We start from the raw sequence: 24,895 nt of genomic DNA, 5'->3' as shown, positions 1-24,895 counted from the left end.
GTCGTTGTGGCTTGTGCAGCCCTTTGAGACACTCGTGATTTAGGGCTATATAAATAAACATTCATTGATTGATTGATTATTTAAATCAACTACATACTACTTCTTAAGTATTTTCTAGGATGTACATTCAACTACATTAAATATTGTCCCTCCCCAAAAAAGTGCATTTAGACTTAGACCTAGACAAACTTTAATGATCCACAAGGGAAATGTATATGTTTTGTCCTGTTTATTTCAGCTTTAGTTGGAGAAAGTGAAGCAGATTACGTAGCCTGTTGTCGTAGTGGATGTCATGGATTCTGAACCCAATCCAGGACATTTTGAAGAGCCGGATAATGGACGGAAAGACTTGACGGAAGAAACAACCGTTTCGGAGACGTCCGTAGAACCTAAAAGCTTTATTTCCAGTGACACAGGTATTTGTCAGAGCTGGTTAAAGTATATTAAAAACATTGTGATTTATGTGACAAAATCTATAGCGTTTAAAGCAGAACTTCACTGAATTATCATTTAACTGATCTTTATGTTATCGAGGAACCCGCTTGTGTCATCAAGTTTTAAAATGATTATTAAAAAGTATCTGCTTGAATGGACGACGACGTACATGATACACCGATTTCCTTGAAAATGTAAGACTCAAAGGGGTCATTTCTATGAAAATTGGTCCCTTTATGTCAAAATCTACACAGTGACTTCCAGCTCAGTGCAAAGTAGGCTTCAGAATAAAAGCATTGGCAGGTGTAACATGGATTCTACACCCGTTTCAGGTTTGTTTCAGTTTGCTCGTGCACAAAAGCGTTATTGTCAGAGTCGTCGGAAAAATACAGTGGCACCTCAACTTAAGAGTGCCCCGAATTAGGTGTGTTTTGAGATAAGAGCTGTCTCTCGGCTAAATGTAATGCTGTAAGTTGCAAGAAAAAACCTTTTAAGATCCTTCCAAAACATCTGGTTTTACTCGCAACTACCTTTTAAGTAACTTTTTCCCCCACCCAATAATGGGAAGGAAGATAGTGTGAAGGAGAGCCACGAGAGGAAGTGGATAATATTTGTTAAACTAAAGAAAGAAATCCTCGATAAAATGACAGTTTGTGTCACCAACCTGATGTAGCAATTGGCGTGTATCACTGCTAGTCTGCACCTTACTCACACAGAATGATTCCAATGCCAGCCAAGGGTGTTAAAGTAATATAAACGGGACATTTATCCATGAAAATATGGAAAAGCTGCTGATGGGTGTGTTTGACGGAGTAGCAGCTGGGAAGAGATACTGTAGAAGTCCACTCTACAAGGTAAATGTTGTACATTATTATTACTACTAGAGATGTCCGATAATGGCTTTTTTGCCGATATCCGATATTGTCCAACTCTTAATTACCAATTCCGATATCAACCGATACCGATATATACAGTCGTGGAATTAACACATTATTATGCCTAATGTTGTTGTGATGCCAATGTAACTTTACCATGAATTGATTAACGTGGACCCCGACTTAAACAAGTTGAAAAACTTATTCGGGTGTTACCATTTAGTGGTCAATTGTACTGTGCAATCTACTAATACAAGTTTCAATCAATCAATCAAAAACAAGGTTTTCCAAAATAAGAGAACAACTTCAACTCCAGTTATGGAAAAAAGTGCCAACATGGCACTGCCATATTTATTATTGAAGTCACAAAGTGCATTATTTGTTTTAACATGCCTCAAAACAGCAGCTTGGAATTTGGGACATGCTCTCCCTGAGATAATCCTGATACCCATTACAACTCTGGGAAGTACTATACTTTGAATTTCACAAAGTGCATTATATTTTATTTTTTTTAAACATGCCTCAAAACAACAGCTACAAAAACCATGAAGGCACACAGCTTCAGTCCAGAGTATACTAGACTATACTAGAGTAAACACGGACGTAGGGCCGACGTCCGTGTTTTATCGGATATGTACCGCTCCGTACAGCGGCGTTTTAAAAAGTCATTAATTTTACTTCTTGAAACCGATATCGATCATTTCCGATATTACATTTTAAAGCATTTTTTTGGGCAACTTTAATTACTACATTACTTAAAAAAACGACTCTGGTTCTATTGTATGGTTTTCATATAGCCCAGTCACATAATATCTACGGCTTTTCACACACACAAGTGAATGGTCAACAGCCATACAGGTCACACTGAGGGTGGCCGTATAAACAACTTTAACACTGTTACAAATATGCGCCACACTGTGAACCCACACCAAACAAGAATGACAAACACATTTCGGGAGAACATCCGCACCGTAACACAACATAAACACAACATAACAAATACCCAGAATCCCTTGCAGCACTTACTCTTCCGGGACGCTATAAAATACCCCGCCCCCCCCAACCCCGCCCACTTCAACCTCCTCATGCGCTCTCAGGGAGAGCATGTCCCAAATTCCAAGCTGCTGTTTTGAGGCATGTTAAAAAAAATAATGCACTTTGTGACTTCAATAATAAATATGGCAGTGCCATGTTGGTATTTTTTTCCATAACTTGAGTTGATTTATTTTGGAAAACCTTGTTACATTGTTTAATGCATCCAGCGTTAAAAATTAGGCATAATAATGTGTTAATTCCACGACTGTATATATCAGTATCGGTTGATATCGGAATCGGTAATTAAGAGTTGGACAATATCAGAATATCGGATATCGGCAAAAAAGCCATTATCGGACATCTCTAGTCAGAAATGAGATGCGCAAGTGATTGGATTTTTGGCGTGATTCGGATCTCTGTATGGATTCAGGATTTTATTTCAAAGCAGACTTCACTATTGGGAGATAGTGCTTGGCGGAGGTCTGTGGTCTCCCAGCGCCTTTCTGGTTTTTGTGTGTTATTCAGAGGCCCGAGAACTGAAAGTGCAGAATGGCAAAGGGGGAGCAGTCCAAGCGGTGTCCATCAATGGTTCAAGTTCTGTGGAGCAAAGTCAGTCTGATGCATCTGATGAGCAGAGTCACGAGCGAGTCACAACTAACACTTTCAACATGAAGCCACCGGATGATGATGGTAAGATCAGCGTACACTTCGAATACACAACCTGGCTGTTCCTTCAGATGTTCACCTCATCTCTCATGACGTCCTTCCCCCCCGAGATATCTGCGCTTCCATCCTGTTGGCCTGTCTGTTCTGCAACCCCCTGGACTGTTTAGTGGCCACAGTGAGCGGGTGTAACCAATGCTTTTGGTCTCTGTGCTCCACGCTCTTCTGCTGCCAGTCCGCTACTCTGCAGCCTCTCCTGGACGCCAGCCAACAATGTGACGCGTGCACGTGTCAGGAACAGTGCTGCTCCTGTTGTGAATGCAGCGTCGGCAACCTCTGCCTCCAGGCTACAGAGTGCCTGGACCTAGCGATGGAAATATCTCAAATGCTGTATCACTAGCATATTATTACACTTAGGCATCTGGAGAAAAAAAACATGTTTATTTGTTAAAATCTGCTCTATTGAGGAAGATAAAAACTTACATTTGTGAAAGGGTTGGACGTGCTATAATAGTTATCCTGTGCTTGATCTGGGAATGACGGAAATAAAACTAATAATAATAATTTTCTTCCAATAAATAATAATAATGAATATGCCTTTAAAACAAATTTGGCTGTTTCAGTGTGTTTTTTTGGGATAAATTCAAGCATATACCGTATTTTTCGGACTATAAGTCGCAGTTTTTTACATAGTTAGGCCGGGGGTGCGACTTATACTCAGGAGCGACTTATGTGTGAACTTATTAACACATTACCGTAAAATATCAAATAATATTATTTAGCTCATTCACGTAAGAGACTAGACGTATAAGATTTCATCGAATTTAGCAATTAGGAGTGACAGATTGTTTGGTAAACATATAGCATGTTCTATATGTTATAGTTATTTGAATGCCTCTTACCATAATATGTTACGTTAACATACCAGGCACGTTCTCAGTTGGTTATTTATGCGTCATATAACGTACACTTATTCAGCCTGTTGTTCACTATTCTTTATTTATTTTAAATTGCCTTTCAAATGTCTATTCTTGGTGTTGGGTTTTATCAAATAAATTTCCCCCAAAAATGCGACTTATACACCAGTGCGACTTATATATGTTTTTTCCCTTCTTTATTATGCATTTTCGGCAGGTGCGACTTATACTCCGGTGCGACTTATACTCCGAAAAATACGGTAACTTGTATAAAAAATCTCATTTACAGTACAGAAGTGTTTTTTTTTAGCAACACATTCATTACCAAAAGTTGCATAACACATGTATTGAATTAAATGCCTTTTATGGGTATGTCTTAGATGCAGGTTTTCACTGTAGAAAATAGTGGTTTACTTGGAACATGATGCATTCGTAGATTTGATCCACATCCGGAAGAAAAAAAAAAGGTTAAATCCGCCAGTGATCACCACAGACAACGAAGACAAATAATCAAAATGAGTTACAAGAAAACGAACGACTCCGTGATCAATTATTAGGTATCAAAAATATGATGAACTACAGCAGCATTGTAAAACTGATCTGCATTTCTCATCGTGAAAATATTGAATATTGTAGCTACACAACAATACGTCCTGATTTGGCTAAATAGCTGCAGCAGCTCATTAGGTAACATAGAAAAACCTGCATCCCAGGCGGGGTCTCTGCACTCCACTCTGTCGTAGTAAATATTTCAATAAATGCATAGACCATAACATAAGGTGCAGTGACATTGATGAAAATAAAATATTCTTATATACAATATGAAAGAAAGTATTTTACAATGTGCCAATTCACTTGAAGAATATCCCTTGTATACCTGCTCGACACACACACCGCAAGAGCAAGCAAGGAAACCCTGATTCCAGTAAAAAAACAACTCATATCACTCGTTTGTTTTTGCCAATATTGTCATGTGATTAAAAAAAAAAATCCCTATAAATGAACACATAAGAAATTCAAGCAAAAACGTATAGTACTCTTAGTCTTTAAAAAATATCTGTGAATGTTAATAAAAATTTAAGCATCCCAAGTGTATATTATATATATATATATATATATATATATATATATATATATATATTTATATACTTACTATTGCATTTATAAACCCACACATAATCATTCAACCAGCTCCAAAAAGGAACAATAACATTTACATCTTATAGAACATGAAAAAAAAGTTAGCCTAGCTGACATTTAAGGTTACCGTAGTTTCAATCGGACTGTTTTAAGTTTTTCCTTACATTTTTTTTTGACCAATTCTCTAGACCAGATCTGGGCAAAGTACGAACCCCAGGGGCACATCTGACACATTGCCTATCCCTGACTGGACCGTGTAAGGTTAACTGAAACTGAAAACAAAATGCTTGTTTTGACAAATGATGGACTGCAAAGTACAGTCAAACCTGTGCAAGCAGCCATAAAACTGTTCCTCCATAAGATAAGTATTGTTATAAACCTTTTCTATAGCGGCCAGCAACCACTTTTTTGTATCTCAGAATAGGTTTTTTTTCTACTTTGTTTAGCGGTCACTAATATAACATTTTCTGCGATGATGCATGATGTTGATACTGTAGCTTAACTCAGGGTTCCCCAAACTTTTTGACTCGGGGGCCAAATTGGGGCCATAGTTTAGGGACCATTGGCTTAATTCGTATGGTAAGTTCCCTTTGTACTGGGAACTCAGAAATTCTGAGTTCCTCGTCATAAGTTTTAACTGGAACGCCACCCGAGGTCGGATACTCGGAAAATCGTACAGTCCTCGCCACACCCGAGTTGTCTTCTAAAGATTGCTGTTCTTAGTGTAAACAATAATAAAAGCTCCTCTAATATTGGTTATCAGCACATTATTTAACAATGTTTTTCCAATGACTTTGTTTGAGTAGAAAACATTCATTAGATCAAATTCAAGTTTGATTTTAAAAAGTATAAAAATTGTATCACATAATTCTAAATAAAACTTTGCTTAGGGCCCCAATTTAGTGTGGAGCGGCCAAGGAGATAAATTCAACAACTAACCGGCTGAAGATCCAACTAGATAAGGAGAAGAAGTTCTTACTTTTATTTGTCTTTTTTTCCAACATTTTTGTGCTTTTAACACTGTAAGAAAAAAAACAAGCTATTGGTTAACATGCAGCGTTTTATTCTGAAAATCAACCACATTTACTTTGTTTGTGTCGCGTTTCCTGTCACCGCTCTACCCCAGCTCTGCAAAATGTCTGCCGCTTTGCTGCAGCATCCGGTAAAAATAGAACCCTTGCGTATTTGCTGCGGATAACTTTAGAGCGTAGGACACAGTAGACGCGCAACAGAGCGGAGCCGCTGGAAGGCTCTGCAGCTGTGAAACAAACGCACTAGGTGGAATTCAGTGATCAGTTTGTTGTTATTATTTAAATGTTAACTATTATTAGGATACTTTTACTAAAATTTTACTTGAGTTGTGCTTCCTTCCATAATCCGCAATGTGTGAGATCATCATGGCAGACTGCGTATAGTGGCCACCGGTCTATAGCGTATGTTTGTTGTTTCCCATGTGCGGTCAGGTTTGACTGTATTTGTTTACTGAAGCTTTACACCAACTGTTCAGGTTGTGTTTCAAGACTGCAATAGATTGAATACGTTTTTCTTCATGTTTTTTCCTTTTTTTTTTATAAACCTTTGCGATATTATATCAACTCTCTAAAAACTGTTATCATATCCACCAGCCAGACGTCCATGAACTTGTTCAGGCCAACATAAACTCGATTTCTGTGACTGAACAAAAAAAAATGGCTTGGTGGTTATATTACAAGCAAAAAGGTTGTAACAATTTGTATCAGAGATATTCCGATGAAGGTTTTATGATGCCGATTCCAATCATCCATGAGTAAGCTCGGCCGATACCGATTGTATGTATTAATTGTATATTTTAATTGCATTTATAGTGAGGGCTATTGACAGTTTCACAATATATAAACTAGTTCCCTATTATATTCCACACAAAACTAAGTCAACAGAACACAATAATAAACAAAAGCAAAAACTGCTAACTGCGCCTCATTTAAAGCCTTTGGGGTTTGCCCTCAAAGTCCTCCTGTGTCCAAGGAATTATTCCCTGAGTTTGTAAACATGAACAAAAACAAAAAAAGATTTTAAGAAAATGAAAACATCTATGATGAGGTGGTTCGGGCATCTGGTCAGGATGCCACCCGAACGCCTCCCTAGGGAGGTGTTTCGGGCACGTCCGACCGGTAGGAGGCCACGGGGAAGACCCAGGACACGTTGGGAAGACTATGTCTCCCGGCTGGCCTGGGAACGCCTCGGGATCCCCTGGGAGGAGCTGGACGAAGTGGCTGGGGAGAGGGAAGTCTGGGCTTTCCTGCTTAGGCTGCTGCCCCCGCGACCCGACCTCAGATGAGCAGAAGAAGATGGATGGATGGATGGATGGATGGAAAACATCTATATGATCACTCTAGTATCAATCATATGCATGTTGTGCACAGACTGTGACAATGCTGACACACAAACAGTTGTTGTTATATTATTGTGTCTCTAGACTCTTATTAATCCATCCATCCATCCATTTTCTACCGCTTATTCCCTTCGGGGTCGCGGGGGGCGCTGGAGCCCATCTCAGCTACAATCGGGCGGAAGGCGGGGTATACCCTGGACAAGTCGCCACCTCATCGCAGGGCCAACACAGATAGACAGACACCATTCACACTCACATTCACACACTAGGGCCAATTTAGTGTTGCCAATCAACCTATCCCCAGGTGCATGTCTTTGGAGGTGGGAGGAAGCCGGAGTACCCGGAGGGAACCCACGCAGTCACGTGGAGAACATGCAAACTCCACACAGAAAGATCCCGAGCCCGGGATTGAACCCCAGACTACTCAGGACCTTCGTATTGTGAGACAGATGCACTAACCCCTCTTCCACCGTGCTGCCCACTCTTATTAATCTACTTGTTAATTTCCTGTTAATAACCATTGACTTTCTGTTGTAACATGGTTCCATCTTCACTTCTTAAAAGCTTACTAAGCCCTTATTTATTTGTGTTGTTTCAAGATAGCTTAGCTTAGCTATTTGCATGCCTGCCCTGGTTTATTTTGGTGTGTAACATGTTTAGCCTCGTCCGGTGATAATAATGCTTGATAATAATACTTTAGATATTGAGAAATGCAGCTTATTTACTATGGGAGGTATTTATTATTAGTTATGGGGAGCGTCTCCGCATTGTGTTTTGGAGATAATTAGCTGCTAGCCGCATGTCAGCTAGAGAGTATTGGCGTTTGGCCGATCACGTATGTTTTCTTGAAATACCGATTCACCGGCGCATCCCTCATTTCTATAAAGCTAATTTAATACTGGTCTTTCAAAAATGTTACATTTCAAATGCCTGCATTTTTTAACAGTTGCTTTGTGAAGTTTAGATGAAATTTGCTGTGTTTATTTTCCATTGCTTAATCATTGCATTTACTCTAACCAGTCGCATCTTGTCAAAACAATGCATTTTGCATGCTTGTCTAAAGAGACAGAATTGACACTAAGCATAATTTAGTTCAGCCTTTCACAATAGCTTCTGATTCTCACGTGGCCCCTTGGAAAAACCAATTGCCCGCCCCTGGTCTAGACTCACCTAACATGAAGACACACTGCATGCTGTAATTCAGTCTCTGCGGGCCACTCAGAGCTCATCATAAGTCCTCATCCATATCCAAACTGCTCCTGCTGCTTCTGGAGGCACCCGGTGACAAAGGAGAGAACAGTGGCTCGGCTATGGCCTCAGGATGGAGCGTGCACCCGTCGTCCATAAGAATGTCTCCCAAGCCCACATCAGGGTAGAGCGCTGAGGCAGAGGTGTCGTCCAGCTCAGCAAAGCTCAGACTGCCCAAGTCCAAAGGGCTGCTGATGGTGACTCCGGCGGGGGACTCTGACCCAGGCGGCGACAGGAAGGAGTTGGGCAAAGGGTGTCCAATGGCTGATGAACCCAAACTGAGGAGGTTATGCCCGGATGTTGCTTCTGCACTGTGGGGTAAGCACTGGCCGTTCTGTGGGACCTGTTGCTGCTGGAGTATGGCGGGACTGGAGGTCAGACCGGTAACGGAAGAGGAGATGCTGCTCGCAGAGGAGAGGCCATGGAGGCGTGCCTGAATTTCCAGTTCCTGCAAAGAACAACAATATCAGTATTAATACAACCAAATTATCTCAAAAACACTGCAGCTCCTTTGGCATTGGCAACAATTTATTTTAAAACCACAGTGACCACTAACGTTAAATTGCATTTGTAGGGGATATCCAACTTTTAAACATGAAAAGCCTCATTTATTATGTTCAACATTTTGATTACACTTTTTTAAATTAAACAAATTGTGCAAAAATGAAAGGCAACACTCAAGAGTCCACACAGCTGCTTTAGATGATAGACGACATTATCATTATTATCATCAATGTGATATTTAAATGACTGTCATTATTACCACATTGCGATGATGTTGATGGATTACGCTGAGATTAACCTTGAATTACTCGCTTTGAGTATCACAGTAGAGCTGTCTGATATTTCTGAATGGTTTAACCCTTGTTATTGTTGTTACTCAGCCAGCGTTTGTGGGTCTGATGGACCCGTTGCATTTTGTGGCTTTTAATGCCTCACAATCAAACACTTTTATGTTAAAATACTTAACAGATGTTTATTGGGATTAGGTAAACATCTGTTCAGTATTTTAACATAAAAGTCAATCAGACCCACAAACGCTGGCTGAGTAACAACAATATGAACGTTGTACGGAAAATTTCTCTGCCAGTTTCTGCATCCCACAGGGATTCTTATTTTGTGTTTTTGCACCTGCGGTTCCCACACAAGGTTGCAACATTGTTTGTCAACACTGTCTGCCCTCATTTTCTCACACCTTTGAATAATGACATTTTTCAATAGACTGTTTTGATCTGCTTCTTTTTTTTAATAAAAGACAACATTTAATGTTGACATTCATTGTATTTCGATTTTTATGTATAAGTATTTACATGTATCTACTGATTTACCAATATTTTCCATATTTTATAAGACAAATACATACATACTCAAAAAGACACTGACTTTTATCGACCACTATATAGAACGACCCTCTCTTTTAAATAAACTACCACCAGCTCTTCAATCCACAACTGATTTCGATTAAAAAACAAACAAAAAAACTATTGAAGGCTATGTTGGCTTACAGTGAACTATTATGAGTATTTCCTGCAAATGTCCTTTTCTTTGCATTGTATATGAACTGTTTTGTGTGTGTGAGTGCTTGTGCAAATAAATAGATAAATAAATAGCAGTAATATAACACTTCAGTCTAAAATGAGGAACCAATGTCAGCCTTCTTCTACAGCGATGTTCTTCTCATTTTTCTTTAAAGCATTCAATCGACTACAACTTCCTAAAGTACTAACTGGTGGTTTGGGTTAAAAAGAAGACTAAACAAAAAGTTAAAAGTTGATTGTAAACAAGTTGTCTTGCAAACAACCCTTAAAGCCAGTGAGCCAACCCAAATGTACATGTTTAAATAAACACAAAAATACCAACCTGGATACGCAACATTAAACTGTGATTTGCATGCTCCAGTTTTTTCTGGCGCAGTTCGACGTCCTTGGCTCGCTGTTGCTCCTTCTGTAACTTCCGAATGTAATCCACAGAGGCCTTCAGAATGGTGCCTTTATTCCAGCGCGTCTCACTGTTAAAAATGCAGTAAGAGCAATTATGCAGAGGCAGGAAAATTACATTGAATTAATTGAGTTGTGTTGCAATGACTTAGTTTGTCATACTTACGGGTCACTCGACTTTGGTATGAGAGTACCCAGCTCCTTTATACGGTCGTTAATATTAAATCTTCGCCTCCTCTCAACTGTTAACAACAAACAAACAGTAAAAACATTGTTACTGATGTTAAAGAGGACTTACGATTAATTTTGTCTCTTCAGACTGACAAATGTGGTTGCATACTCGTGATAAACAATGCCAAAGCATTAAATAATAAGGTTCAAGAATTTTGGGGGAAGCTTGCACGCAATTTTGGCTGCCTCGGTTCAAGGTGTTATTCTGGCTACGTTGCGATGTCACTGTGAGGTGGACATACTTATTTAGGCATTAAGTCAAACTTTTAGCCAGAGGACCTCAGGCTATGAGAAAACACAGGTAGGATTAAGTAATATTTTCATTTAATCTCGGCATGCGCATCGTAACACATGAATGCTAATAAAAGCAGCTTTTTTATGCAGAGTCTGAATCAATCAGAGAGTGTACAGGTGTACCTAATGATGTGACCGCGTGAATCTATACAGTATACGGTGTAAAACGTAAAACTTCGGTTCTTGAAAACTGAAAAATTTGCACAGTTAAGCAGAGTTCTCCATGACAAACAATTTATTATAAAAACGGGTTCAAGCTTCGACTAAAGTCACTATTTTAGTAAAGGTTTGTAGACTTTGAACACAATATAAAGTGCAATACAGAACTGTATATAAAACAAACATAACAAGGGGTGATGGATCAACTTTCTATTTAACTAGAAAATACAAATTCTGTAGAAATTGTAGAAATCGTTTAAATGTGAGTGAAATGTATAAGGAAAGGTGGAAACGGTTTAACTGTGAGTGAAATGTATAAGGAAAGATGTAAACGGTTTAACTGTGAAATGGTTTGAATGTAGAAATACTGGGATTATAGGAACAATTTGAATGTTGAAGATAGGAAACTGTTCTGCAACGTACTATGAATTTAGAAATTAAAAATGTATAATAGTTGGAATTTTATTATGAGAATGGCTGCGAAATTGGCCATGGAAGCATGCATCCCAGAATGAACTTACTAAATGCTTTCGGACAGTTGGGGATTTGAACCAGGCCCGCGCTGCTTGGAAGCTGATCATGTTAACTGTACTGAACAGCCCAGCTATCAGATCTGTTTGCCACATTGGTTAGAAATGATATGTGTGCGACAGGACTACGGTTTTTTTCTTTATAATAAAATTCATTTATTCATATGACTCATAGATGTAAACAAAGATTTGTTTAAAAGGTCCCTTCCAGGGTTCAAACCCACATCAGTTGCGTGAAAGGCATATGTTTTAGCCTCTCAGCCAAACTGTCTAGTTGTCAAATGTTGCCCAACTTTGAATGTTAAAGGGAGGAACATAGCCGTTGGAAATTACATCTAATTACCTAGAATTCTTTGCTGCAACAGTCAAATAAAATATGTTAGGAATGGTTAGAAATATTGATGAATGCTGGTTAAAATGCTAGTGGACTATAGAAGGAAAGATAGAAAAGTTGGACTGTGAAATGGATTGAATATAGAAATACTTTAATGACTTTAATGTTGAAGATTGGAAACTATACTGAAATGTACTAGGACTATAGAAATGATAAATTTATGTCCTAATAGTTGGCATTAAACTATATGACTATATAACAACTGGATTCAGTCCCTCTGGGACTTGAACCCAAGTTTCCTGTGTGAAAGGCAGATGTGTTATCCATCTAGCCAAATGTCCTAGCTGTCAAAGTGATGTCCAACTTTTGTTGTTAAAGGGAGGGAGTTCTTTGCTGCAACGGTACAACATTTTCAGCTAATTTTAGCCAACAAATAAGTTGAAACCATTACTTACAATGATAAGGGAGATAAATAGGTTGTAGTCTAAATTGTATCCATCTTGTGCTTGAATCAATATAACCCAATATGAAATACTGCACCATTACATATGTTGCTGCTAGATGATTGCCTTTACATAATTAATTCAATGTGAAGTTTAACATAAAGTATGACTGCGTGGGTTCCCTCCGGGTACTCCGGCTTCCTCCCACTTCCAAAGACATGCACCTGGGGATAGGTTGATTGATAACACTAAATTGGCCCTAGTGTGTGAATGTTGTCTGTCTATCTGTGTTGGCCCTGCGATGAGGTGGCGACTTGTCCAGGGTGTACCCCGCCTTCCGCCCGATTGTAGCTGAGATAGGCTCCAGCGCCCCCCGCGACCCCGAAGGGAATAAGCGGTAGGAAATGGATGGATGGATGGATGTTACAAAAGCACATATAAAAGTTGTAGTGCTTAAATAAACTAACATTAACATGTTGCAAATGAGCCCTTAAGGTGACTATTGATTGAAATACACAGGTGGATGCCAATGTTGAATCTTAATGTAATAGGTCAAAATTACATGGTGTTTTGCTAATTTCAGACTAAATAAATGTTTTTTTACTACAACAAATATATTTTACAATAGCGTTGAACATTTACTTGCATTCAAAGTTATTTTAAGGGAGAAAAAAGACAACCGTTAATAAGAATGGTGGGATGAGTACCAATTGTATTGTCCAATATTTTGGAAAAAATTGGGAATTTGTGGGCATTAAAAAAATACCAAGTTTTATTGTCCTAATCAAGACAAATGTTTTAATGGTGCAATGGTTTGAATTAGTTGAAAAATGCGGGTGGAGTAGTTGAAAAAAAAAAAAAGGGCAAATAAACATGAAAATTATGATTTGCTGTAAAACCGGAAATATTGGGGAACGTTTGTTGAATGAGCCTGCATATCCTGAAAGCGCTGAACGTTCTGAAGCTTGAACAGGATCAAACGGATGAACGGTTTGGGAGTTAGTTGCGGATGAAAAATGCTACGGAAAAATAATAAATAGATGCATTTTAGTGTAGAATAATATAGTGCAAATGCCTTTAGGCATTTACACAATAACAAGGTGACCTGTGCTGTATGCGCTGCTCTGGCAACACACACACACAGAAGCCATTATGGTGCCCTCACAAACGATCAAAATCATTTTAATAACCATATTGATACAATAATAAACATTTAAAAAAATGTAATCCATCCGTGTGTGAGCTCTTGTGCTTCTATAGGAGATGTACAGTACCTATGGTGTCTTTTCCTCCCTGTAAAGTAAGTCTGCTTGCATGACAACTGATATCTTAAAACCTCTAAAGGCATAGCTGGCCACATGCGTGGACAGCACTTTTGAGTTCTTATTTCCAAAATTGTGTACACTACTGAATTGGGGTCTTATAGCCCTTATGTGGACACTTATACTGCCACATGGTGGTGTCAGAAGAGCATAACATACAATGGAATTTGGAAAAAAAAGTGTAAAAATAAGAATTAGCGTGTCACTAAACATGATGTACACGTTTGTTACTTATGGACTAAGTACATCATATCAAAAGATGATTCTTAGTTTTTATTCTAATTGGGGTCCAATAAGCCCAAATAGCAAAGAGAAATTAAAAAAAGCATGTAAACAAACAGCTTGGGCCTTAAGAGGTTTTTAATCTAATCTCAATATCTCGGTTTGTTTTGTGGTTCCGCCCAGAAGAAGGTACAAAGTACGACACTTTTTTAAACTTTTATTGTCAATCTTGTGCTAACAACAGGTTCAATTCCGACACATTCTTTCACGTGCGCAAACCTATTTTTCTCTCACACATAACACTTCTCATTGTCCTTCAATCATCTTTCAGAAACGGTATACTTCGAAAACATTTGTGAACTCTGAACATGACCACACAGATTAACACCAGCACGTGGTTAAATTACAATAGTTATTTAACAGTTGTGTTTATTTACAATTACATGTTAGCTCTCTCTTGTCCCATGTCTCGAATGGCTGAATAGCGTTGCACAGCCCATCTTTACGAAAGTATTTTCCTCTGGTTTATAAGTAAAACTTCCATTAAAAGTAAACTGATAATTGTAAATTATTAGTTTCAGTGTAGACAACAACAATGTGGTTCAGTGGTTGACGTCACTTGGCACAGGAAGGAAACACACAATATCTTGTCAACAACAGCTGCAGTTGCTCCTTCTGGACACACTGCCCCTTAGTGTTTTGGAAGAGAATTACTAGTCTGGCACCACCCCCCACGAAAGAACTATAAATCAAACAAGACGCCGTCAGGGGGGACACAAGCTATGCCACGCAAGAGTATATTCCAGCCTTTAGAAGTCTCCTGTAAGTGAGAGGAAGGCCCCGCCTCTGTTACAATAATGTTCCCTGCGTTTTGTCTGGCAGGCATGACTGAATTAAGCGGTTGTACTAAGAGACATGGTTCTCACACGGAGGCATACTTGGCTAGATCTAAAAGTTTGTAACTCTAAAACTTGGCAAATAGAGGGGTTCGGAAATCGAGATTCCATTTTAATGTTTATGAAGTTTGTTTTTGACCGTGTCTGGAAACAATTGCAGTAACAACTTCGAGATTGTATATCTAAACAGTGTTTATAGATTATCTCATTCATCCAGGTCATTGTATTCTTAATATATTCTCTATTTTCCACTTTATCGTTTGTATTGACAGAAAGGTTTGTCTTTTGCATCTCGACAGTTGTTTTTTTTCCACTACAAGAGGTTGGAGTATAAATAGTTGCACCAACTGCTTGCTAGACTAGATCTGACCAATATAAGTCAAAAACTAGATCTGACCAATGTAGTCTATGAGCATGAACTGATGAAGCCTACTTGGATGAGAGGCGAAACATCTTCTAAGACAAACCAAACAGTCCAGTTGCGAAGCGGTGTACATTTTCAAAAGATAAATTATGATACTTTTAAAGAGGGTGGGGAATGGTTTAATTTGCAATCTGGATACGCCTACAGAATCGCACATCTTGCAGACAAGACTCAAAAAACAGGTTATGCATATAACTGTAGAGAAAACCTTATGCAAAATATACACCAAAGCATATCCAATCATATAATGTGCACCATAAAGAAGTGTTTTAAATGTACATTAAAATCATCCTGGGTCCCCTTTAACGTAAATTCAATAATATAATTTTATCTAAACGTTTCAAGTCAATAGTCTCAACTTACTCAAGTTGTGGTTGTCTTTTTTCTGTCTCTCCTTCATAAAAGCTTTGCTGTCAACTTCTGAAAAGAAAAATTGTGTGTTCTGTAATGACTTGAAAAGTGTATTAAACAAGGTTTTTCCCAATGTTTTGAAGAAAATTACAGAATATTTGACTATACCTGTATTTTCTCTTTTAATTTTCGGAAGATCAGCAGGGCAGGAGTTGCTAACAGTGAGGGTGGGTGCTGCCATTCCAGGGCTGTGATAAACATCCAGTAGATTTCCTGGGAGCTAAATGAAACAAAGTTAAGAACATGCTTGATAATAAAATCATATTGTAAAAGCATAAACCACACTTCTGGTTTCACAATGGTCTCAGATCAGATCCGTTTATTCAAGTGTCTCTATTCATTTGCTATGTGTAAACAACAATCTTCAAAGATCACAAACTGGCTTTACCTCGCTGTGCTTCTTTTTTCTTTCTTCCAACATCACCATAATCCTCATTTTCTGTTAAGTGTCGATAGTTTGGCAAGTTGTATGTGCCTGTAAACCTGGCAGCTTTACAATCCGGTCTTTAATGAGCGCTAACCACTTTGTGGGACTTCTTGCCTTGTACCCTCTGATAATTTACCCCGCCCAGGCAGCACGTTCGTGACAAATGGCGAGCAAGTGCCAAAAGCATATATTTACTCCTACAACTATTCCTGCTTCAGAATTCCTCGTATTAAGGAGACAGTCCATTTAAGGAAAGACAAAACAAAACTAAAATATATGTATACACATATATATGAGCAAACACGTGACCTGAGTTTGTAAAAATGAACAAAAACAACAACAAAAACATTTGAGAAAATAAAAATATAAATCTAATAACTGTAGTATCGAACAGTATACTGATTAGGGGTTCAACAATATAAAATATTTCATATCAGTTATTGTGACCAAAATGATCACGGTTATCATTATTATCGCAATGTTAAATGTGCTTAAAAAGTAATTTTACACACAGATCGCTGGTCTGTTGACCAAGTTATTTAAAAAAATAAAAATACATAGACACACTGTTCGAAAACCCACAATTTTGCGTGTTGTGTGTTTTTATGCTTCACTGACAGTGCTTTATCCTTAACTGTTCTATGGCTAAACTTTTATTGTTTCAAATATTGTTATTTACTGTAGCATTTTAAAACGTATTTAAATCAAAGGAGTGTAACAAATAAACAATATTATTATTATTTATTATTTCTGCCGGGTGTTGTGATGTCCTTCTCTGTTCAGTGATCCTTTAATGCACCTTAAAAACATCGCCGTCTCATATTCTTTTGAGTATAGAATGATCACTTTATTCTAAGACTGCACAGCCTGTAGGTTCAATGTGCACAATTGAATATATTAGTTGCTCAGACAGCAATGTGTTTATATATGTTTAGAATAGATTGGGATATGTTCTTTCCTAATGGAGAAAGACGATAATGTCTATTGTTTTCATGTTAGTATTTAAGCTGGCACCAGTCTGGGTTTATCAAAGTGAAGTTATCAGTCACAGTTTTTCAAAAATTTTAATTAAAGCGGTAATACTAACTGTCAGGAGTTTAATAATAATGTTTATTGTTACTTTCCTTATATGGATACTACCTTTGGTATCAATGTATGGAACATCTTGCGCTGGCTGTGACAATGCTGATACACCAACAATTGTTGTTATATTAGCCTTTCTCTAGACTATGTTTGTTCTAATTTTTAATTTCCATCTACACTTCTTAAACTTTAATAAGCACTCATTTCTTGGTGTTGTTTAAAGCAAGCTTAGCAGTTTGCTTAGCTATTAGCATGCTTGCTCTTGGCCTGCTGTCGGTGTGTAACATGTTTAGCCTTGTCCTCCAGTGATAATGCCACCGGATAATGATACATACAGTAAGATACAAAACATGCAGTTCATTTTCTGTACTGGAGGTGATTATTATTAGCTTAGAGCAGTGTTTTTAAACCACTGTGCCGCGGCACACTAGTGTGCTGTGAGATACTGTCTGGTGTGCCGTGGGGAGATTAAGTAAATTCACCTAATTGTGTTAAAAACATTTTTTGCACACCAGTAATTATAATCCGCAAATGTGCCGTTGTTGTTGAGTGTCTGTGCTGTCTGGAACCGTGTAATACTCTTCCATGTCAGTAGGTGGCAGCAGGTTGCTAATTGCTCTGTAGATGTCGGGAACATGGTTTGTCGTGATCACAATATGCGGGAGGTAAGTAAAAAGGTATCTAACACTTAAACGAAAAATAAACAAAAGGCGAGTGCCGCTAAGAAAAGGCATTGAAGCTTAGGGATGGCTATGCAAAACGAAGCTAAAACTGAACTTGCTGCAAAATAAACAAAAACAGAATGCTGGACGACAGCAGAGACTTACTGTGGAGCAGACGGCGTCCACAAAGTACATCCGAACATGACATGACAATCAACAATGTCCCCACAAAGAAGGATAAAAACAACTTAAATAGTCTTGATTGCTAAAACAAAGCAGGTGCGAGGAATAGCGCTCAAAGGAAGACATGAAACTGCTACAGGAAAATACCAACAAAAGAAGAAAAGCCACCAAAATAGGAGCGCAAGACAAGAACTAAAACACTACACAGGAAAACAGCGAAAAACTCCAAATAAGCCAGGGGGTGATATGACAGATGGTGACACTACACCTACTTTGAGACAAGAGCTATATTGATGCATGCTTGGTTATGGTTTAAAGTCATATTCAACAATTGCGACAATGACTTTTTACTGTCAACTGAGTTTCGTTTTTTAACGATTTCAGCTGGTGGTGTGCCTTCGCATTTTTTCAAAGAAAAAAATGTGCCTTGGCTCAGAAAAGGTTGAAAAACACTGGCTTAGAGGATGTAGTGTGTGGAGAAACATAAATTAAGGCAAAAAAATAAATACAGTGTCTTTTAATGATCACATCAGAGATTGTGATCATTAAAAGAGATGAATCATATACTATTACACAAAAATCAGCTAATATTGATCTGTGGCACATCCATACTACAAAGGTTGTAAAATTGTTTCTGACACGCACATTTATTAATAAGTCATTTATTTATGAAAACACTTTGAAAATGTAAATGTGGAAACATTTTGCTTACCGTGCTTGGTAACTGAAGGCCTGAGTCAATCAACGTAATGATGTCATCATTAAAACTGGATTCCAGACTAATTATATCGTCGATGACATCTTCAATCTAGGTCAAGTAAATGGGAACAAACATACGTGGGATAATATGAGTAAAAATGACAGTGTTGCACATTCACACACGATACGTAGTGTATACAGGTCGCTTTGAATGGTAGAAATCTAGCCGTCGAGAGGCCTCATGCAAGAGGAGAGCTGGCATCGTTAATCAGCGGGTGCAGTATTTAACATCATATTGTGACACCAGGCCAACAAGTATATGATGACAACAGGCATGCAACATCACAGTGGGACTCAGGGGCACATCACCGCAGGACAAACAGAAAGTAATTAGGTATGAAGTGTGCAAAAGGCTTCACTTCAAACTTTACTGGAAGGTAACAGAGACCGCTAGATTGTGTCAGCAAAGGAAAGAAAATCAAGAGTTTGGCATACTTCCTCCTTGTTGGAGCCGATGTTAAGTAGGGCCATTGGGCTGTTGGGGACACTGTTGGCAGTGGTGGCAATCTCAGGGGCAGAACGGCACTGTGGCAGAGGTGACACACCTAGCATCTGAGTAACTCCGTTGTTACTCAGCGTCGTAGAGAGGTACTGCTTCACCTGCTGCCTCTGTGCTTGCTGTATGTGATACTTGGTGGGGTTCTCCAAGTGGGTCTGCACCTGCAACAATTGAACAGTAGCTTCTCTTTTAAGACATACCCAATACACCGCGATGGGCAACGTGGAGGACGTTCTTACTTTCAGCACCTCCACAGGCACCTGCGCTGGAGGTGGCCGGGCAGCGTTTGGAGGCAGCGTGACGGAGATGGCTGGAGTGGAGTCGGAAGCCCGGAGCTGGGAGGCAGAAGCATGCTGCTGGGCTTCCCGCCTCTCCTGCTCCTGCGCTTGTTCTCGCATCAGCTGCTGCCGCATCAACACGCGCGACGACATGGCGGAGGAGCGCGATCACAATCTAATATGGAGCTACAAAACCACCACAGAGCACAGAAACGTATTAGACAAGCAGCACCATTTATGGTAAAAAAAACATGCAGTAATGATATAATATAATGGCCTGCACTTTTACACATAAGTAAACTTTAAATAATAAAAAATAAATTGTGATGCATATTATTTTCCAGGAGAATGTCCACAGAAGGAAAACAAAAGAAGCTCAAAATTATACAAATAAATACAATGACAAGATTAAGCAGCTTGACAATGCAAAACCTACAGTAGGCTTCAGTCTCCATCATTTGTTCACGGCAATATTGAGTAGAAAATTATAAACAGCTGTCCCCACCAAGTCGTAAAAAAATATATTTTCAACTCATCTTCATCACAAATGTTTTTTTTGTTGTTTTTTTTCTTACATGATATTTTGCCACCGCCTAACTCTTTATGTGGCACCAGGGGTGTAGCACTAAACTCTGTGCCCCCATACCCAAGACCCTAAAGGGCCCCCTCATCCCAACCTAAACCCAACATTGACGCCCCATACACACACACACACTTGTTTACATGCACTAAGAAAATTGTGTTTGCATGGATTTGGTTAAAATCAGCCTATACAAATACATACAAATCTAAATTAGGCTTTTAAAACAAAACGTTTTAAAGATGGGATTAACATAAACCTGTCTCAATATGTATTATTTAATTTTTTTTTTTTTTTTTACAAAAAGTGCCACTAAATCCAATATAAAGTGGCCAGAATATGAATTTAAATAATCATATTACCTGTCATTGTTCACTTAGATAATACTATAAATCTGTCAGGTTTTCCTTTATTTCAGAGAATAAAGTAGAGATAGCTACTACACTATTTTACATCAGTGGATAATACAAATCATAACAGTACATCATAATCATTCGATTATCAGTGCATCTTTAGGGGTTTGGGTCTCTCCTTGTCTTTAAAAGTCAGTGACGGCTCTGTTTCTAACTGTAATCGAGGGTCTTTGAATGCACCACAGCTATGGGCAATGAAATGCACAGTGAAAATTGTACATAACTTTCTCCTATGCTGCCAAAGATACTGCAACTTTAGTATGTTTTTACCTTTCGTCTTACATATTTTAATGGCAGAAAGAAATATTCAAACTACAAACCCCCGCTAACTTGGATGCCCCTGTGCGGCATCTGATAATAATGAAAATAATGATCTAAATGGGTAATAGGTTATCATTTCTCTACTTTTTCCACTTGGACAATAAAAGACCACCCATCGACATGTAGCATACATTTCAACAGTTATTCCCACATTTAAAAACATCCCATTGACAGAAGGCATCAATAACATTGATCACAGCAGGGCAACTCGCATGCAGTGGATGTTGTTTTGTAAAGAAATTGTAAGCAAATAATAAAAAGTAAAACAGTTTGTTGTGGATTTTCCTTCAGTGATGCCATTGTACAAGTACATTATAAGGTAATAAATGCTAATAATTACTGATTAATGCAAAAATATGACCTCTAGTGGGGGCATGACAGAAAACAGATGAGAGTACATTATCGCAGTGATTCTCAAAATGTGGTACGTGTACCACTAGTAATACACGGGCTTCATCTAGTGCAGGCCTGGGAAATTATTTTGACTCGGGGGGTGGCTAAAGTTTTAGGAAAAAATGTGTCTGGGGGCCGGTATATCTACTTTTAATAATGTCTGAATGAATGCTAAAATTTTTATGACAGACCAACTTAAAAAACGGAATGGAATTTTACGTTTTTTTACTGAATGAGACACCCAGAATGTGCATGAAAATAAAGAATGTGGGATTTACAATATTAACTATGAACGATAAAACACTGAATACTGAGCAGCAAAATATGAAAGCGAAGGGTAAAAAAAACCCCACCTACAATCTGATATATCACTAAACTTTAGAACGTTGTTGTAAAAATCTCCTTCCGCGTCTGTCCCTGACACCCACATTTTTAGGCTCGCTCTGGAAACACTCTGTGGAAACACTCGCCACCCACACTGCTTGGTGCCTCGTCTGAGCTGCTGTGACTTAGATTACCATAGTAACTAGTATATAATGCAAAAGCGCAGATTCCAACCATTGAAGTACTTTGTATAGTTCAAGACTTACGGTCATTTGAAAACATCACTGCACATCATAATGGCAGCTACAGTTTCCATCTTAAAGATCTAAAAAAGTTATTTGGGAATGTCTGGAGGGCCAGATTTAGAAGCTTGATTTGGGTCTTAATTTATCTGATCTAGTGGTACGCCAAAGAATCACTTGATTAAAATAGTGTTTTATTTTCCTATATTCACACAGTGTTACTGTTCAAATTGTGTGTAATGTTCCAGTGGCAAAAAAAAAAAAGCCATGTTTTAATGAATAGTTAGGCTTACTATGCTATTGTGTTTTAATGTAGGTCATTAGGGTGGTACTTGGAGAGCCAAGTGTTTTCTGAGGTGCTATATGAAAACAGTTTGGGAACCACTGCACAAGAGGGAACATGACAGAAAACAAATGAACACATTTGTGTATGTGAAACTGACACTGAAACAGTCCTGTTTCTATCAGTCATTTGTAAACATGTACTTATCTTGATCAACTAATGGATGTCTTCAACAAGCTACCATTTTGCCAAACTACCGTAAATGACCGCCATAACCACGTAAATGACCGCCATAACCACGTAAATGACCGCCATAACCACAACACCAGGGGGAGCTCCACAAACCACGTTAAACTCAGATTCCAATCTAGCAAAGGTCTTAACTCATTCTCCTTCTATGCCACATCAGTATGGAATGCACTACCAACCGGTGTAAAATAAAGTGCATCTTTATCCTCCTTCAAAACCTCACTAAAAGAACACCTCCAAGCAACTACAACCCTAGCCTAACCCCCTCCCCTCAAATGTAAACAATCAAATGTATATACTTGTTCATATGCTTTCTGAGCTCACTATGGTCACCGCTCGCTGTACATATCCTACCAGGTGAGACCTACACTGTTACAATGTCCATTTCTCAGATGATATACCGTATTTTTCGGAGTATAAGTCGCTCCGGAGTATAAATTGCACCTGCTGAAAATGCATAATAAAGAAGGGAAAAAAACATATATAAGTCGCACTGGAGTATAAGTCGCATTTTTGGGTAAATAGACATTTGAAAGGCAATTTAAAATAAATAAAGAATAGTGAACAACAGGCTGAATAAGTATACGTTATATGACGCATAAATAACCAACTGAGAACGTGCCTGGTATGTAAACGTAACATATTATGGTAAGAGTCATTCAAATAACTATAACATATAGAACATGCTATACATTTACCAAACAATCTGTCACTCCTAATCGCTAAATTCCATGAAATCTTATATGTCTAGTCTCTTACGTTAATGAGCTAAATAATCCATCCATCCATCCATTTTCTACCGCTTTCTCCTTTTGGGGTCGCTGGAGCCTATCTCAGCTGCATTCGGGCGGTAGGCGGGGTACACCCTGGACAAGTCGCCACATATTATTTGATATTTTACGGTAATGTGTTAATAATTTCACACATAAGTCGCTCCTGAGTATAAGTCGCACCCGGCCAAACTATGAAAGAAACTGTTACTTATAGTCCGAAAAATACGGTAATTGTTGATGACTGAAGTATGCTGATAGCAACCCAACCTAACCCCCCACCCCCGGATTGTAAATAATTAAATGAATATACTATGATGATTAACTTGTGTGATGACTGTATTATGCTGATAGTATATATTTGTACCATGAATTGAAACTTAAACAAGTTGAAAAACGTATTCGGGTGTTACCATTTAGTGGTCAATTGTACGGAATATGTACTGTACTGTGCAATCCACTAATAAAAGTTTCAATCAATCAAAATCAATAAAAAGATTAAAATATGTTTTATTTTCCTATATTCACACACAGTGTTACTGTTCAAACTGTGTGTAATGTTCCAGTGGCCAAAAATGCCATGTTTGAATGAATAGTTAGGCTTAACTTTGCAATTGTATTTTAATGTAGGTCATTAGGGTGGTACTTGGAGAGCCAAGTGTTTTCCGAGGTGGTATATGAAAACAGTTTGGGAACATGACAGAAAACAAATGAACACATTTGTGTATGTGAAACTGGAACAGTCATGTTTCTATCAGTAATTAGTAAACATGTACTTATCTTGATCAACTCATGGATGTCTTCAACAAGCTACCACTTTGCCAAACTACCTTATTTGACTCGCATTACTATTAGTCATTATTGGTCGACAATACATGGTACTAAACAATAGTTTTTTACAATAGTTACGCACTTTTAAAAAATGTACAAACTGTTTTCCCCTATGCACGCATTTGATAATATACGCAACGTCACAAAATTGACAGCTGTGTGTTGACAGGCCCACTACATCACAACGTGATGAAAATAGACCCAGTACTCAACGAGGTTCAACAATATAACGGATACAACACGGTTTTTTTTTTCATTTACCGTCTAATAAATAAGAGTGTATTGTATTAAAAAGCACAAGGTTTGTATGAAATGGGAAGTTGTGTACAGCTAGCTAACTAGCCACAATGACTAATTGCCGAAGAAGCTAACTGTAGCTAACTGGGTTAAATAAATAGTATAGGACTTTAGAACATACTGTATGAACACCAGTGTCCGACTTGATCAGAGCCATGAATCCGTAAACTCCACGGTGTCTCTGGCCATTTGAAATAGTTTCATTAATAGCAGCAGTAGGCGCCGCTAGCCATGGCCGCCCCGAACATCGTTGTTTACCTCGGGCCAACGCGCTGAGGTCATCCCTCAAATCTTACCCGGAAGTTGTTGACTAATTCGAGACGTTGTTAGTTGAATCATCTAATAGTAGTCTTGTCCAACACGTTTTACCACAGAGCGCACCAAAAACATTTTGGGGTAAAATGCAACAACCAA

At 38.4% G+C, this 24,895-nt stretch overlaps 2 protein-coding genes across 4 annotated transcripts; one reads left to right on the top strand and one right to left on the bottom strand.

Moving 5' to 3' along the window:
• The first annotated feature begins 292 nt into the window (after nt 1–292).
• On the top strand, nt 293–3,408 carry LOC140680192 (uncharacterized). Its single transcript, XM_072916617.1, has 3 exons — nt 293–416; nt 2,871–3,035; nt 3,122–3,408. Exons 1-3 carry the CDS (start codon nt 293–295, stop codon nt 3,406–3,408), a joined length of 576 nt encoding a protein of 191 aa, XP_072772718.1.
• Nucleotides 3,409–3,438: 30 nt separating this feature from the next.
• On the bottom strand, nt 3,439–24,753 carry tfe3b (transcription factor binding to IGHM enhancer 3b). 3 transcript variants are annotated; one of them, XM_061923891.2, is made up of 9 exons: nt 24,603–24,753; nt 19,740–19,964; nt 19,437–19,661; nt 18,955–19,050; nt 15,996–16,107; nt 15,840–15,896; nt 10,788–10,863; nt 10,545–10,692; nt 3,439–9,132 (listed from the first exon to the last, which is right to left on the bottom strand). In XM_061923891.2, exons 2-9 carry the CDS (start codon nt 19,929–19,931, stop codon nt 8,665–8,667), a joined length of 1,374 nt encoding a protein of 457 aa, XP_061779875.1. In that variant the 5' UTR covers nt 19,932–19,964; nt 24,603–24,753; the 3' UTR covers nt 3,439–8,664. The 3 variants fall into 3 exon arrangements, with proteins under 3 accessions (XP_061779875.1, XP_061779874.1, XP_061779873.1); XM_061923890.2 differs by having other exon boundaries at nt 15,840–16,107; nt 19,437–19,526; nt 19,602–19,661; XM_061923889.2 differs by having other exon boundaries at nt 15,840–16,107.
• Nucleotides 24,754–24,895: the final 142 nt, after the last annotated feature.

Source organism: Nerophis lumbriciformis, linkage group LG28 (genome assembly GCF_033978685.3).
Source record: "Nerophis lumbriciformis linkage group LG28, RoL_Nlum_v2.1, whole genome shotgun sequence".
NCBI lineage: Eukaryota > Metazoa > Chordata > Actinopteri > Syngnathiformes > Syngnathidae > Nerophis > Nerophis lumbriciformis.
The sequence above is the reverse complement of the archived record's forward strand: the minus strand, read 5'-3'. Positions and strand labels throughout refer to the sequence as shown.